This window comes from Miniopterus schreibersii, assembly GCF_964146895.1.
Source record: "Miniopterus schreibersii genome assembly, chromosome: 3".
NCBI lineage: Eukaryota > Metazoa > Chordata > Mammalia > Chiroptera > Miniopteridae > Miniopterus > Miniopterus schreibersii.
Window position 1 is genome coordinate 28913030 of NC_138103.1, and position 15918 is coordinate 28928947.

At 53.2% G+C, this 15918-nt stretch overlaps 1 protein-coding gene across 1 annotated transcript in view; it reads left to right on the forward strand.

The window, feature by feature from the left end:
• Positions 1–15918, forward strand: part of SRRM3 (serine/arginine repetitive matrix 3) — a 53587-nt gene that overhangs the window by 28676 nt on the left and 8993 nt on the right. The window contains exons 4-11 of the mRNA XM_081132639.1: positions 5521–5649; positions 5759–5836; positions 6351–6380; positions 6835–6897; positions 7019–7054; positions 8916–8966; positions 9481–9582; positions 9937–10114. Coding sequence (XP_080988765.1) covers positions 5521–5649; positions 5759–5836; positions 6351–6380; positions 6835–6897; positions 7019–7054; positions 8916–8966; positions 9481–9582; positions 9937–10114 — 667 coding nt within the window. The remainder of the gene's footprint in view (positions 1–5520; positions 5650–5758; positions 5837–6350; positions 6381–6834; positions 6898–7018; positions 7055–8915; positions 8967–9480; positions 9583–9936; positions 10115–15918) is intronic.

A 15918-nucleotide genomic window follows, 5' to 3' on the forward strand; every position in this document is an offset into this window, starting at 1 on the left:
TCAATTCTTAGCTCCAAGTGCGGGGTAGTGGAGGGAGGGTGTGGGTTCTGGTGTCAGACACTCCACCTGTCCAAACCCTTAAGTTCAATGTTAACCCCCTGGGCTATGGATTCCAGCTCCACCTCACCCCAGCTGTGTGACTGGAGCAGGTCTTTAACTTCTCTGGGCCTCCACCTCTCTACTTATAAAATGGAGATATTAGTACCTACCTCATAGGACTATTGAGGAAATTAAATGAGACAATGAATGTAAGTGTAAGGAATAGTCACTAGCATACAGCAGACATGTATCACTAATAGATGATCACCACCACTGTCTTAGTCAGCTCAGGCTACTATGACAAAAACACCGTAGACTGGGTGGCTTATCAACAGCAAAATTTATTTCTCACAGGTTTGCAGGCTGGGAGTCTGAGAGCATGGTCAGGTTCAGGTGAGGAATGTCTTCTGGGTTGTAGACTGCTACCTTCTTATATCCTCACATGACAAAAAGAAAGCTAGCTCTTCTGTCTCTTCTTATAAGGGCACTAGTCCCACTTATGAGAGCTCCACCCTCTTGACCTAATTACCACCGAAAGGCCCTGCCTCCTAATACCATCACATTGGAGTTAGAGTTTCAATATATGAATTTGGGGGTTGGGGGGGCACAAACATTCAGTCCATAACAGTCACAATCCCCATGATAACAGGAGGCCTGGCAATGGTTAGTACTAGATTGACCTTAACTTGGTCAATCCACCCTCTCTGCCCCTTGTCTCCACCCTCTCTGCCAACTGCGGGATTCTCACGGGGATCCATGAAGCCCTCTGACCACCCATCAGTCCCTGTGCTAATGCCTTTAGCTTCCTGACCCTGATACCCCACACCCACTCATAGACTGATAATTTGAGATGTGAGGAAATTCAATGCCTTCTCAGAGTGAGATGACAAAGAAGAGCCAACTAAAGGATCTTCACCGTGTGTGTGTGTGTGTGTGTGTGTGTGTGTGTGTGTGTGTGTGATTTTTTACCCTCTGGCACTGTAAGAGCCCATGACACCTCCCATTCAGGAAAGGGTCTCAACAGGGACAGAGTCACTCCCAGAGCCTTTTAATCCTCAGGGATCATCCTTCCTCCTTAAGCTGACTAACTGGTTTAAGTGACAGCCTCTTGTGACAGTCCCACCTCCAGTCTACCCTCCATACTAGATACCAGAATGTCACACTGCTGCAGTATCTGGATATGATCCCATAGATGGTGGAAGCCAGTGGGTGGTTTTGAGGGGTGTGATGTGGTCAGGCAGGTATTTGGGGGCTTTAACCTTTGGAAGATGATCAGTTGGGTGAACAGTGGGGCAGCTGGGGAAGAGGTTATGGAGACGAGGCATGAGGTCCCAGAGATATGGAGAGAGGACACGCTTTTGTCCTTGGAAATGATTAGGAAATGTGAGGAGTCCTATTTTGCCCCCCAGAAACTGTCTGTGGGTTCCCCATCACCCATGCAATCAAGTCCTGACTCCTTGGCCTGGCATTCAAGGCCTCCACACACTAGACCCAACCTGGCTTCCCACTCTCAGCATCACGCAGCAGCCAGCCTGACCTGCTGGCAATTCCCAGCCATGCTCTGCATAGTCTCTCCCCCACATCTTTTCTCATACTGGGCCCTCAGCCTGAAACACCCTTGCCCCTTCTACGCAGGCTCAAAACACCCCATCATCCAAGGCTGCCTCTAAAAACCACTTTGTCCACATTCCTAGGATAAAAGTAAAACCTTCTCTTCTTTGGAATGTATATGTTTTCTTTACTTCTTGTGGCCGCTGTCAGTTTTTTTCTTTTTTCACTCTAATAGATGACAACTTTTAAGTATAATTGTTTTCATAGTTATGTAATATAACAAAATGTTTGGGAGAGAGGATTTATAGAAAACAAAATTCACAAGCTACTTTCTAACACAGTGAGCAAATTCATCTCTTTTTTCTGTGCATCTAATTTTATACATAGTGCGACCTCTCTGTGCCTCATTGTTTTTTCTGTAAGGTGGGAATATTAATGGTGATACCCACATCAGAGGCTTGTTGGGCGCATTAAATGATTAAATGAGATAAATACATGTAAAGTGCTTAGAATAGTACCTGGAACCTGTATTAGTAATTATAATATGCACAGTGCATATTATAATTAGTAATTATAATATATGCTGCATTTTGAGGAAATAGAGGAGAGGCCCCAGGCCTGACTCATTCCTGTTCCTGCCACCACTGTCCCTCACCCCACCCCTTCAGGTCCTTGGCAGGCCTGGCACACTGGCTGAGTGAATGAGCAGAGAGGGCAGAGCCTTTGCCTGGGGTCTGCCACTCCTCTGTCTGGACTCATTCATCTGTCAAATGGCCATTATGCTTCTGGCTAATGGGAAACAGAACCAGTTAATTAGCAAAACTGCTGGTGGGAAGAAGGGCATGTGACAGGCAGCCTTTTCCTAGGTCAGAACCTTGCCCATGGCAGCCAGTCCAGCATGTGTCCTATGAGGTGCTGTGTTCAACCTCGATATGTGCTTGGTCCCTCTGCAGTGGACTCTTTGGACCTGCTTTGGTCAGCTCTGTGGGGCTTGGTTTGTTCTGTCATAAGGAGAAACGCCTCCCCTGAGAAGTAAACTAGACCACAAACATGAACTTAAGAGCAGGAAATATTAAATCTAAAGCTCAGTACACACCCCCTACTATAAAGTAGGAAGGGGACAGCTGAGCTAACATCTACAGCAGGGAAGCCCAGCCAGCTAAGTCAAGAGCTGTCCTGTTTGCACATGACTTCTCAAAGCCAATTGCATAGGTGAACTTATATTCTTTACTCGAAGGTCCCAAAACCATAGGGGATGTTCCTTTCTCTCTCTGGGCCTCGGTGTTTTCATCTGTAAAATGGGGGAAGGTGCAATTTCTCTAAGTGGCTCTGCATGGGATTTGTGAACTGCAAAGAACTATTTAAACATTAGAAAATATTATTATTAGTGATATTGTCACCCAGGAAAAGCAGGATAGGAGAACCCTGGGAGATCTTACAAAGCAGATATAGTAGTACCAGCCCCACAAAACTAGCAAAAGAGGTTGCAGCAGCCTACTTCCATTGATATCCCCACGACAAGTCTTACCAGAAGGTTCTGAGACCTTGGGCCTCTCCCTGAGCCTGCTACTCCTACCCTAAGCCTGCTCTCAAGTAAGCCTCTCAGAAAGGACTGAGGAATGAGAGTCCAAATGATAAGGCCCTAGGGAGGGAGGTGGGGTGGAGGGGAGGGAGTTCTGTCCCTGCTACAGAGGAAGAAAGGAGAGATGACCCTGGGGGTGTGGCCAGCATACTAAGGAGAGTGCACAGCGAGGAGAAGGGGAGCTCAGTGAGGGCCTAGACTCAGTGGCTAACTCAGCTGGATGTTAGGAGGCAAGAAAGGATCCCTGCTGAAGACAGTGCCCAAACTGAGCTATTTTATTTTTGTGAATAACCGTCCTCATTTTTGTGTCCATATAAATGGAAACCCCTCCTCCCAGTGGCTCACCAACACAATGCTGGAGTGCCCTTAAATTTTGCTAAAGACTGTATTTTATGTGTCAGGCATTTGTGTGGCTGAGGGCTGTGTGGGGTGACAGGCCCTGGGAGGGTGGGGTGCTGACTAGGCCAAGGAGTTGGAGATTTCAGGGACAGACACAGGAGGTGGGAGGCCACTGGCTTCAGGAAGAGGAGCGTGGGGAAAAGCACAGAGGTTTGAGTGAAGGGATGTGGGGGTGTTTGATTCTGTGGAGGTGGGAGAATGACATGAGCCTCTCCTTCCTTCATCACCCCAGATAAACCTCCTGTACTACCTGGATGACTTCAAGGCTGCCAGGGTCAGGTTGGTGTTAGGGAACTGAATGACATTCCTGAGATTCGAGATTAGCAGATTAGTGGGTGTTCTGCTGGAGATTTGTCCCTGAAAATTCTTTTCCCTCAGTGCCTGTGGCCTGCCTTCCTTGTCCTGTATCTCTTTCATGTGCCACAATGGCTTTTCTCCCTGGAAGAGGGTGTGTTGGTATGTGAGTGTCAGATAGAGGCTCCTCTTCTCACAGTGGTGACCATGTGTGGGACAACAGGAGCTTCAAAGACAGAATCTCACTTAATCCTTCCTCAAAGCTGAGGTATCCTTTTCCTCGTTGGATAGATAAGGACCTCGAGGCTCAGTGAGCTTGGTCATGCCTGGATTCAGACCTTTCCGTGTGAATCCAAAGCCCACGTCATGTTTTTAACACTCTGCCACCCAAGTCCTGGCCTCCTCCTCTCCGGTCAGGGAAAGAATGAGCCAGGTAAAATGGCACCCAGGAGTGAGGGTAATTCTGCCAAAACCAGGGCTGAGCCTCCATGCGGAAGGGGCACTGTCTGAGCCAGTATGGAATGAAAAATGAAATGGGGGGGCACCACTCTGGAGCCATTACGCTGGAGCTGGACCTTTGGAGGGTGGTTTCTGGGCTTGTTCAGTAAAAAACAAAGTTGCACAGCACCCGTTACCTAGCAAATTCTCCCAAAGCCCTATAACACAGTTATCACTCTCATCTTGGAGAAGAGGCTCAGAGAGGGGGCATGACAGGCACCAGGTCACACAGTGACTCAGGGACAGTGTGTGATGAGGGCACACCTGCAGCTTCAAAATTCATGCATTTGCCTTAAGCCCAGCTGCCTTTCCGAAAAAAGCATTCTTTGAAGTGCCCGCAGGGTGCAAACATCTGGCAGAAGGCTGGGGACTCCTGAGCCAGGAGCAGGGACCGGGGTCCCTGCCGAGTGCAGGGGAGAGTTCTGCAAGATGGATGGGGAGCATCTGAGGCAGAGTGGTGGGGTCTGCGCCTGCTGCCGCCAGGCAGTGATTGATGACAGCCTGCAGCAGAAGAGCAAGGAGGCCTCGGGAGGCTGGAGGCTAAGGGGAGGAGGGCGAGGAGAAGCTATGAATATTTCAGAGAGGCAGCCAGGGCTGGAGGAAGGAGAGGTGTGAGGGAGGGAGGCAGTCGGGTGGGCAGGGGGAGGCAGCTCAGGGACCAGGACAGCAGAGTTATTAAGGAAGTCGTATCAGTGAGGGGGGCTCAGTGAGGGAAAAGGAGGACTGGGGAGGAGGAATGGGCTCGGAGAGGGGAAAGGGGCTGGGTGAGGGGTGCAATGAATGGGACTAAGGGACAAAGAATCGGTGTGGGGAGGGGACTCAATAAGGGGAGGGGCCTCAGGAGAAGGGGGCTCACTGATGAGAGAGGGAGAACTTGTGGGGGGAATTTAGAAGGAGGAGGGCTCAGTGCTCTTTTTCCTCTTTTGCAAAATATGGCACCGTTAAGGCTGGGAGTCCTGTAAGGAAGGCTCCCCATAGGATTTCCCAAATCCCCGCCGGACCGTCTAGGGGTCGAGGCTGCAGACCCCGGAGCCGGCCACATCCCGCCTACCTTGGACCTTTCGGGGCGGACCAGGCCTGGGGCGCTGCACTGAGAAAGGGGCAGCGGGAAGGCCCGGCCCGCGGGGGCGGGTGCTGAGCGTCCCTGTCGCCGGCAGCGTGGCGGAGACACCGCGGCTGCCTGAGGGCGCCGAGCCAGGCCCGGAGTACGTGCCCTTCGACGAAGAGGACGGCCCGGTGGACTGCGACTGCCCGGCCGCCTGCTACCGCGGGCACCGGGGGTACAGGTCAGCCCACGGCGCGGCCGGAGGAGGGGGGCGGACAGGGCCCGGGGGGCAGGGCCGGGGGGGGGGGCGGCCCCACCCCCTCACCTTCCCCCCGCCCCTTCTCGCTCAGGACTAAGCACTGGTCCAGCAGCTCGGCGTCGCCCCCTCCCAAGAAGAAGAAAAAGAAAGGCAGCCACAGGAGGAGCCGGTGAGAGCGCCACCCAGCGGCGGGGGCGGGAGGGGCACAGTGGATCCCCCCTCCCGCGGTGTTTGCAGGGACCCACCGCTGCACTTGTGTGAGCCTGCCTTCGCTGAGTCCCTCTGCCCTTTTTGAATCCCTCCCCCTCACTGTGTTGCCCCCAACAAAGTGCCCTCCTGCTTACTGACCCCTCCCCTTACTCAACCCCCTTTTTTTCACCAAGCCCCTCCCCCCACTGAGCCCCTCCCCTTCACCAAGTCCCCTCCCATCACTGAGTCCCCCACTTTGGCACTCACCCGCTGGAGACCCCAGAGCTGCTCCGTCCACCTGGTGGGCACCCCTCTGCCCTTCGTCAGCAGTCTTGCCCTCACCCCCACAAGTATGAGTGGCCTGGGGAGGAGGGGTTTGGCAGGGTCTCATCTGTGGTTCCCCCTCCCCTGTCCTGAGTGAGACCCTGGCAAATGTCTGGGGGCCCAACTAACTCGGTCCAACTGTCTGTCCTTCTTTCTCCCCTGGCCCTCAGCAAAAAGAGGAGACTAGACTCCGAGTGCAGGTCAGTGATGAAGGTGGGCAAGGACCAGGAAGGGTTGTGTGTGGGGGCGGTGTCTGTGGGAGGGTGAGATTCCAGGGCCATCCTCCAGAGGCAGGAGGCCTGGCACCTCAGGGCCTGGACCTTGGACACCACCAGCTTATCCCCACGGAGGCCAGAAATCCCACCATTACAGCCTCCAACCTTTGGGTTTGAAACAGCCCTCTCTTGCAATGCCAGGAGGCTAGAAGAGTGACCAGGGACAATACAGGCAGTGCCACACAGGCAGCCTTAGGGACCCTGCTGACCCTCTGGGCCTCGGTTCACTCTGTACAACCGGCAGTTGGCTTCATGGCCTGGAATGCCCTTTTCCAGCTTTGATGCCCCAGGCACCAGTCTTCCCTAGCCATTTCCAGCTGCCCCTCCACCTCCCAAGCCCCAGTTCACTAGAGCCCACCTCCCACACCTTTGTCCACAGCTGTGGGAGCTCCTCACCCCTGCGCAAGAAGAAGAAGAGCGTGAAGAAGCACCGCAAAGACAGGTACCCTTCCTCTCCTGGGGCCTCCTCGCACTTCCATGGGGCCCAGGACCAGGGCTGTGTTCCTTGGGTATCCCTGAGTCATCCCAGGTGGGCTCAAGAGAACCCTTTTATGGCTCTACAGGTCTGATTCTGGGTCCAGGAGGAAGAGACGGCACAGGTGAGCAGTGCCCTGTGGAGGCTTACAGGAGGGTGTAAACAGAAGCTAGTGCCCGCCTGCAGAACCCAAGGCCCAAAGGAAGCCATGATGGGAGAGGGGCTGTGAGGGTCCTGCCCTGCTCCACCCTCCCACTCCAGGGACTCCTTCTTAGAGCCAGGCAGGGGACCAAGGGTGGGAGGAGGAAGATGAAGACCAGTGGTTTGCAATCCTTACCTGCTCTATAAGTCAGCCTTGACACAGGGATCCCAAGAATTTCCAGACAACACAGCAGGTCCAGTGTTCAAAGGGCATGTCCATAGAGGTGTCAGTTAAGAAGGCAGAAGCATTAGAACCCTGAATTTGCAGGAGAAGGGCATGTCGGGTAGAAGGAAGCTGCAGTTGGTAAGAGACAGGATGTGTGGGTTGTGGCTAGAGGTAGAGTAGCTGAGGGCCAGGTGCCAGCCCTCAACAGGCCTGACTACTATGGAGATGGCCTCCACCTAGGCAGGGCTGAGAGCCAGCATGGGGCTCTGAGCAGGACAGTGACTTACTCAGGATGGATTGGGAGAGAGGACAGGAGGAAGTGAAAGGCAGGAGCCTAGGCAGAAGCAGGGATAGAGAAAGTAGCACAGAGGGAAAGATTTGAGGCAGTCCCATTCCCATGATTGGCATGAGAGCCAGAGGCCCTCCCAGCAACCCTGAGTAGGGGCAGAGTCCCCAGCCCCATTCAGGCAGTGGGAATTTGCCCAGGGCCATTTGCCAGGTGGGGAAAGAGCCTAAATGAATGCCTAATCCTTGCCCTCTTATTTCCCCAATTTCCTGCTCCTTCCTCTCCCCCAGTTATTATAGGCCAGTGTGGGCCCCCACTGTCCTCAGTAGTCACCATCAACTTACAGAGATCCTCTGGCCAGCACCCATTAGTACTGGGAAGGACCTAGAGATAAGTTAGGCTAGATAGTTCCAGATGGGGAGACTGAGGCCAAAAGCATGCAACAAGGGTTCTAGACCCAAACTTTTGCCCCTCTCCCCCACCCCCCAGGCCTGCCCCCCACTTACTCTGCTCCTGTGAGAAACACCTTCCAGTGTGTTTCTTAGCATCACTTTATATTTGGTCAGAAGAAAGCACCTGTTTAGGACTAGGATTGAGCCAGAATTTGTTGGCATAAGGGAGCTTGGGCTGAGAGACCTACTCGACCAGGCATGAGGTATGACCTTAGAGGGCTAATCAGAAGGCTCTCAATCCTTTTGTCAAAAGCAGCTCTTTTTTTGTCAGAGAGCTGGATGGGATGGGGGTCCAGAGTAGTAACCCAAAAGCAGGAAAATTATGCCCAAGGGCAGGAAGATCACAACCAAGGGAAAGCATTTCTTTTCTAAAACCCGGATGAGCTGGCCCTGGGCTGGGCCACAGTCTAGAGGGCAGAGAAGCAGGAGGTTTGGGTTCTACCTGGGAAGGCCCCATCTGAGGAGTCTTGGGGCACAGGGAACACAAATGAAGTGTGGAGGGGTCACCCCCCACCCAATAACTCATCAGAGGGGCCTGTCCCTAGACTGATGCCAGAAGATAAGGGCATGTCACCCTTCCTTTTGGATCTGTAGCCATACCACCCTTTGGCATTCCCAGAGGGAGCAGCAGTTAGGGCCCAGGCAGGAGGTGATCATGGCCCAGGACTTACTGGAGAAGGAAGGAACAGACTTGACTGAGTGGAAGAAACCAAAGCATTGGGATGGGATGGGCAATTTCATACCTGCCAGGGAGGCTCAGGTCATAGAGAGGAATAAATCTCAGGTCCACACCTGGGCACAGCCAGGCTCCAGGGCTGGAGGCCTCTCCCTCCCCTGCCTGGCTCAGGTTGTGCTGTCACCTAGCTTCTGCTTTCTGTAGATCTCGAAGCCCCAAGAGCAAAAGAAAAGAGAAGAACAAAGAGAGGAAGAGGTGAGCACTCTTCCCATTCTCCAGCTCCTAAGCCCCTCTTCCCACGCGGCAAACCTGGCCATCTGGAGTCTCAGAATCAGGCTCTTAGAAATAGCTCACTTTGTATACCCTGCCCAGATGGAAAAATTCAGATGCAGAGAATAAGCCAAGAGCCCTCGTTAGGCAGTGGCAGAGCTGGAATTAGAACCCAGGCCTCTTGCCTCCCAGTCCAGGGTCTTTTCAGGCTCAGTCTTTATAACTCCCCTGCACCTCTTCAGAGTCACAAGAACAACAGCTGAGGGATCAGTGACATCTTGGAGGCCTGGGACCATCTAGAGAAAAAGACACCTCCTAATTCCCACAAATGACCCACAGCGACTAGCTGGGCTTTGCACCTGTGTGAACAGTTTTTGTGTTATTTTTGTAGGAGACTTGGGGAGGGGATACTGGTCAGCCGTGGCTTCCATCAGGCCTTCATGGGCATCCCCATGGGGAGGTCAAGTAGAACTTGAGTACAGGCTGATTTCTCTCCCAGGCCACACGAGTCCCCAGGCCGGAGGTCCCATCGCCACAGCAGTGGAAGTTCCCACAGCCCTTCACTCTCCTCCCAGGACAGTGATTCCAGATCACCCAGCAGGTAGGTCCTGGGCCACTGGAAGCACTCAAGATGTGGCTAAGCTCGGCTTTCTGTTGGGGCAAAGGAGCTCGCATATTAAACATACTCAAGGGCTGGGGGGCCGTGCTGATAGACAAAGCAGCAATTAATCAGCGGGTAGTTTACCAGGACAGTGCCAGTGCCAACCTGGAACTGGACTAGGCATCCCAGACCTTGAATGGAAATCAAGGCTGTGTGGGGCCTGGGGCCTGGCTCTTTAAATAGAAAGGTTCCCAGCCTAGTGCGAGGGAGGGTAGGGGGCTGCCCTTCCCGCGGGGCTGAGGTTTCTTGTAGAGGGGTGTCTCACGCCAGCTCCCTCTGTGTCCCCTGCTGCAGGCAGAGCCCCAAGCACAGAGGCGAAGGTCGGAAGACGGGCAGCCAGCGGTCCAGCGGGAGCCAATCGCCTTCCCTGTCGGGCGGCAGCGGATGGGGGTCGCCCCAACAGAACGGAGGCAGCAGGCAGCGGAGCGGAGCGCACCGGGGCCGCCCGGGCTCGGCGCACAGCCCGCCCGATGTACGTACGCCTGGCTTTGCAGAGGGTTCCCGCGCCACGCGGGGCTGCGCCGTGCTGGGGCGGGGCGAGTCGCTGCGGGGCCGGGGGCTGTGAGTGTGTAACGGGGCGGGGGCGCTGCACGCCTCCCTCAGGCCCGCCGCTTCCCCCTCCCATGCGCCCTCCTTTGAACGGAGCGGCCAGGAGTGCTTGGTTTTATGCCCATCTGGCTCTAGTGTCCTGGGTGGGAGATGGGGGGAGCTGCAGGCTTGGGCTACCCTTGAGCTTGGCAAACTGAAAGCCAGAGAGGGTTGACCACCGGGACACTCAGCCATTTAGGTAAGAGGAACCAAGATCTCTTGCCTCCCTCCCCCAGCCATATTGAAGTGGGAGAGGGCATGGCCATTGGAACAGGATTCCAGAGACAAGACTCCCCTGGGCATCACTTGGGTTCCTGAGCCTCCCTCTCCTCAAGCCCTACACCCTCTCAGAGTGCTCTCTGTCCTTCAACCCCCTCACTAACCCCCTTCCCCTCTCTCAGATTCCTCCCCTTATCTCAGTCCCCTTGACACAACAGAGCTGCATTTCTAAAGTCCCTGCTCCAGGAAGAGTCTGTCCTTTCCTAGGCACTGCCCTCACTTGGACAGATGTATCAAACCTGGGGGTTCCACTTGCCATCTTTCCTAAGGCACTTCCCAGTGTACCCATTGCTCCCTGGGAGACCACAACAACAACACCCCAAAAGCTGTCTCCATCCATCCTCCAGGAGGGGCACAGATTCCTGGAGACCCACAGGCAGGTGTGGCAATTGTAGGAGCCCACAGCTGGATGTCTGAACCAAGGTGGGGGATCTCATAGGACCTAGGAGAGGCATATAGCCCACTTCTGTCTGTTGATCTTAGAGTACAGTATGGAGGCCCCCTCAGGGAGAAGGGGATACAGCACTGACAGGGACACTGGGTGGACACAGGGGACTTAGGGTCGGCAGTCTGCCAGTCTGCAGGTTCTTCCCTGCCAGACCCACAGGCGGCCCAGAACCCTCAGCAGGGAGGGGGGAGCTGCCCCTCCCCAGACCTCAGGTCTCAGCAGCAAACATGTACATGTTGGTTGGTCAGTTTCATTTTGATTTTTGGCTGTTTTCCTTTCACTCCCTTTCTTTTCTCAAATACCCTGAGTCCAGGGCCTCAGCAAGGAAAGCCAAGGGCACCTGACAAAAGGCTCTTGGTATCAAGGTTAATTTTTGTTTAAGGACATTACTTATGTGGAAACTGCCCCACCTGGACAGGGTGCCAGGCTCCTGAGCTCTAAGGGGCCTGGTCGGGCCATGTGGGGAGGATCTCACCGTTGTCCCTGGATCTGTCCTGGGTATGGGAGAGAGCTTGCAGAGGTAGTTGAGGCAGCCAGGACAGGGACAGGTATGAGACATGATGCCCAACCTGGACACCCTCCCACCCCTATGGGCACAGAGCCCTAACAGGGCAGTGCCCCAAACACCTTCTCATGGAAGCTTTACATCCTCATGCCCCTCCCCTCCCCAGAAGTACAGAAAAGCATGTTCTTTCAAGTCAGGGTGGAAAGGAGGCCCCTTCCCACTTTTGGTCTCCTCCCCAGCCTTGGATGCCTGGGCAGTAGCCCCCACAAGAGCCCTTGGGCATGTGCAGACAAAATGGCCACAGCAACTAGGTAGACCCTCGGAGCAAGCAGTCAGAGAAGGTGGCCTAGCCTCCGACCTGGGGAGGAAGCCTCTGCAGCACCCCAATCTTGTCTCCCTCCCAAAATGGGACTCCATTTTGACATTGCCCTGAGAGTCTTCTAGGAGACAACACTTTGTTACTCTTTTCACAAAACATGGCCCCTGAGTCCTCTCCCTACCCTCTGGGCTCTGGGCCATCAGGGACTGCTGAACATCCCCTGCCTCTCACCTAAACCCAGACCCCTTCCTTGCCCTATAGAGCCTTTCCTAAAAGTGAAATGAGGCTAGTTCTCTCTCATCTCCAGGGAGGTGAGATGGGGGTCATAGACTTTGCCATTAACCAAAAATGGTTTTTGGGAAAAGCACTGGGGGTGGTATTCTTGGAGTCTACCTTTTAAAAAAAGAGAGAGAGAGACAAATGGAAAAAGAAAAGCTCACCATTTTTAACCCCATCTATGTTTTTTTTTTAGCCTCCCATTTGAAACTTGGTAATATTGTGATTCCATTTCTCATTTAGTGGCAAGGGAAGAGGGTGGGGAAGTTTATGTAACTTTTCCTGTTATTTTGTTTTTGTTTGTATTTTCTTTTCCTGTTCTTTTTTCCTTTTGTAATGTACAGAAATGCAAACTATCTCTCTGGGTTTTTTCTATCTTCTCTGTTGTTCTAGAATTTTGCTTTTGTGCGTTACTGTGGGAGCCTCTCCTCCTAATGCAGAGATGGTTTTTGAATCTCAGTGAACATTAATCATATACATATCTCTGTATAATTATTTTTTCCTTTGTAATCAGAATTTAAAAGGGAAGATAACTCTTTAAAAAATGATCCCCATACCAACAGCTTCTGCCACATCTGCAAGCAGCTGCCATCCCTTCCCTCAACCCTGGGCACAAGGCACTGGTGGAACTGCCTCAGCTTTCAAATTAACAAAAGTGGTGCAGACCATGCTTCTGGGTCCTTGCCTATGAGGAACTTTGGAGAGAAGCTGGGAGACCCAGGGAAGGAAAGACTTGTCCCAGTCACCCAGAGCAGTGAGCTTCCCGTGTCTCCTCAGTTCTGTCTAGTATAAGAAGATGGCTGGGCATGACAGGGACACGCTGCTCAGCACCTTCCGTGCTAGGCCTCAAATCCTTAGAAGGCCCTGGAAGAGGGAGCTGAAGACATCTTAGAGAGTTTAGCTCAGGTGAGGGCTTCAAAGCCAGACACTCCCAAGCAAGAGAAAGAAATCCATCCTGGTTCTTAGACTGAGGTCAGTGGGATGCTAGCTCCCAACATCTCTTTGTTGTCTTATCCCAGGCCAGGGCTAAACCCCCAAAGGGATTTCTGGGTTCTGTTGCTTACTGCTCTCTGCAGCTCACAGACATCAAATGACCAGTTTGAGTCACACAGCATTTTAGAGATAGAACTAAAAGGAGACCATCTACCCTCAAGACCCCCAGCCACAGCCAAGATGTGGAGACAGTAGTCAATGGGAAGCACATTCCAAGAGCCCTGAGCAGCAGGAGGAGGAGGATTTGGGAGGTGGATGCTGGGAGTCTCCACTCATACCTTCCCCCTGGGGACCCCTCCAGATGTTGATGGCAGGCTCCCAGCTCTCTCAACTTCCCAGCACTGAGACCTGCCCACATGAAGACCAGGGTATAGGTGAGCCTGGTGTTACACAAGTCCAACTCTATATGACTGCAGTTTTAGCAACTCAGGGACCCTAAACCCTCACAGTTCACACACATGTGGAGAAAGAAATAGTGAGGCACAGAGAGGGAAGGGAGCTGCTTAAGGTCATATAATGTGAGATAGATGAGTAAGATGCCCAGCATATTGGCCAGATAGATTGCAGGGTTTGCAGCCTTAGAAGTAGGGCTCCCTGCCTTGGTTCCACCTGTCCCTAGCATTGGAAGTATCAAGGGAAGTCTCAGCATTTGCTGAGTCAGAGATGGTTCAGAGCAAGGCCCCCAGGCAGCCTAGAGTGACCCCAAGAAGGGGTGCCCAGGGCACTGCCTGACCGGCCTCATCCCAGGCCTCTCCTCCACACCCCCAGGGAAGAGCAGTGACCATGGCTAGAGTGGGGCAGTCAGAATAGGAAGGGACATCTTGACATTTCTTACAGGATGAAGCCAGAAAGCAGGAGGGATGAATTTTGCTAATGGTGCTAAAGCCAGGGGGAAAGAGAGTAAGGTTGACTTGAGGCAGGATCAATCCTCTAAATTGAATCTGTGGCTGCCTTCCCTTTTAAATGCACAGTTCCCACTTCACCCCATCTGTCCACTCTGACTGGCCTTGTTTGAACAGCTTCTCTGTCTTCTTTCTGGCTGGGTCCACCTTTCTCTCTGTCTCTCTATTCCCTTCTGCCTTTGCTTCTGTCTTTCTCTTTCTCTCCCTGTCTCTCTCTCTCTCCCCTTGTGTCTCTGTCTTTCTTTCCATTTCTCCTCTGCAATAGGCCTATCTCCCCAGGCTGCCAGCCCTTCCTTTGCCCACCCTGTGGTTCTGCTTCTATCAGTTGCTTCCTGCATGCCCTCTGGAGGTTTTCTGTTGTTTAAAGAGTTAAGAAAAACTTGGCTATTGGAATCGGTGGTGGGTGGGAAAAAGCACAGAAATGGCTGGGCAGGAGTCCCCTGCCATCCCAGGGACTAGACCGAAAGCCACACTTGGCTGCCCATATGCCAGCTCAGAGGGGGAGCGCAGCTTACAGTCACTGTCTTCCCCAGTCTGCGTTCCCAATGCGGAGACCTTCTTTTCTTTTTTATTATTGCATTCCCGTCCCTGACCGCTGAGAAGGTAGGTATCCCAGCTCAGCTGTGCGCTCGCTGCTCCCATCTCCAGATAAGCCCTGCCACTCTGCTTGGTTTGAATGTGGTTTTCTTTCTCTCTTTCTCTTAGTCTCGCTCCGGTTGGTTTTCTTCCCTCCCCTTTTCTTTATTTTAGTGACTACTCATTTGTAACTTGCATTTTCTCCAAATGAGCTACAAAGCTGTGTTTCCTGGTTTGTTGTTTGGTTTCCTTGACTTCTCCCCCTCCCCCAACAACATTTCTGGTTCATTCTTCCCTCCTTCCCTGCTCCTCCTTCTCCCCCCATCCCTCTTCAGGCCCTCTCTTTCTCATTTTGTTGTCTGAATGCATTTCTGTGTGGTTTAGCATTCCAAGTTTGTGTTCCTTTCCTGAACTCTATGCTGTGGTTGAGCAAATTTGATTTCTGTTGTCTGGAGTAACTGCTAAGCCTCTCACTCCTCACCCCTGCCAGCCCCTGGGGTGACTTGGGCAATAAGCCTTTGTTGGTGGAGGGGCCTGTGCTGGGCCTTTTGACCTCTAGATCCTGGAGGAAGTTCTTGCTGAGGTCAAGCCTGGGGAAAGAGCCCTGTCCCACTCTCTGGGGCCTGCTGGGCTCCTGCAGGTGCTGCCCTGGCTGCAGGCCGAGCTTTAGGGTGGGAGCTGCAGGACTTTGGGGCAGCAGCTGACACCAGGGCTGAACCCCACAGCTCCATCTTTGGGGTGTGATGGTAGTCGAACTTTGGGTGGGGGTGAACTGGCCAGGAGAAGGCACTGGACTTAGAGGGCCTACTTAGAAAAGTCTCTGTGAAGCAATTCGGGGGATGGAAGGAATTCTCAGCTAACCCTCCCCTCCCTGGACCACTACCCAATCTAGACGGGCTCCCTCCTTCCCCCAGTATCCTTCTGTCTTCCAAATTTGAGTTCAGTGTGAATGATCCAGAAGGGATAGTCAGTAGAGACCACAGACCCCCAAGGTTAGGGCAGAACCAGGCTAGGTCCTGGGACTTGTGACTTCCAGCCCAGTGCTCATCCAGCCTCACTGAGGGCACATGTCACAGGTAGGTCCTCAGGGACCTCAGCTCCCCATCCCTTCCCTTTAAACTGTTTTCTGTCCCACTTAGGAGCAGCTACAGATGTTTGACATCCCAACCCTGTGAGGCCTTGCTGGGCCTCCATCCTCAGCTTTGAAAACAGAAGGCCTCATCTGCCCCCATGTTGACCCCAGGGGAAGGTCCTCAGGGCTCACCCACTCAGAACATTCTGCAACTCTGGGTGGCTCTAGGAGGGCAGACAAGGAAATTGTTCACGGAGGGAGAAAGCACTGCTGGTCTGATGGAGGAATGGATGTCCCGCCCTCAAGGAGTACCTGATG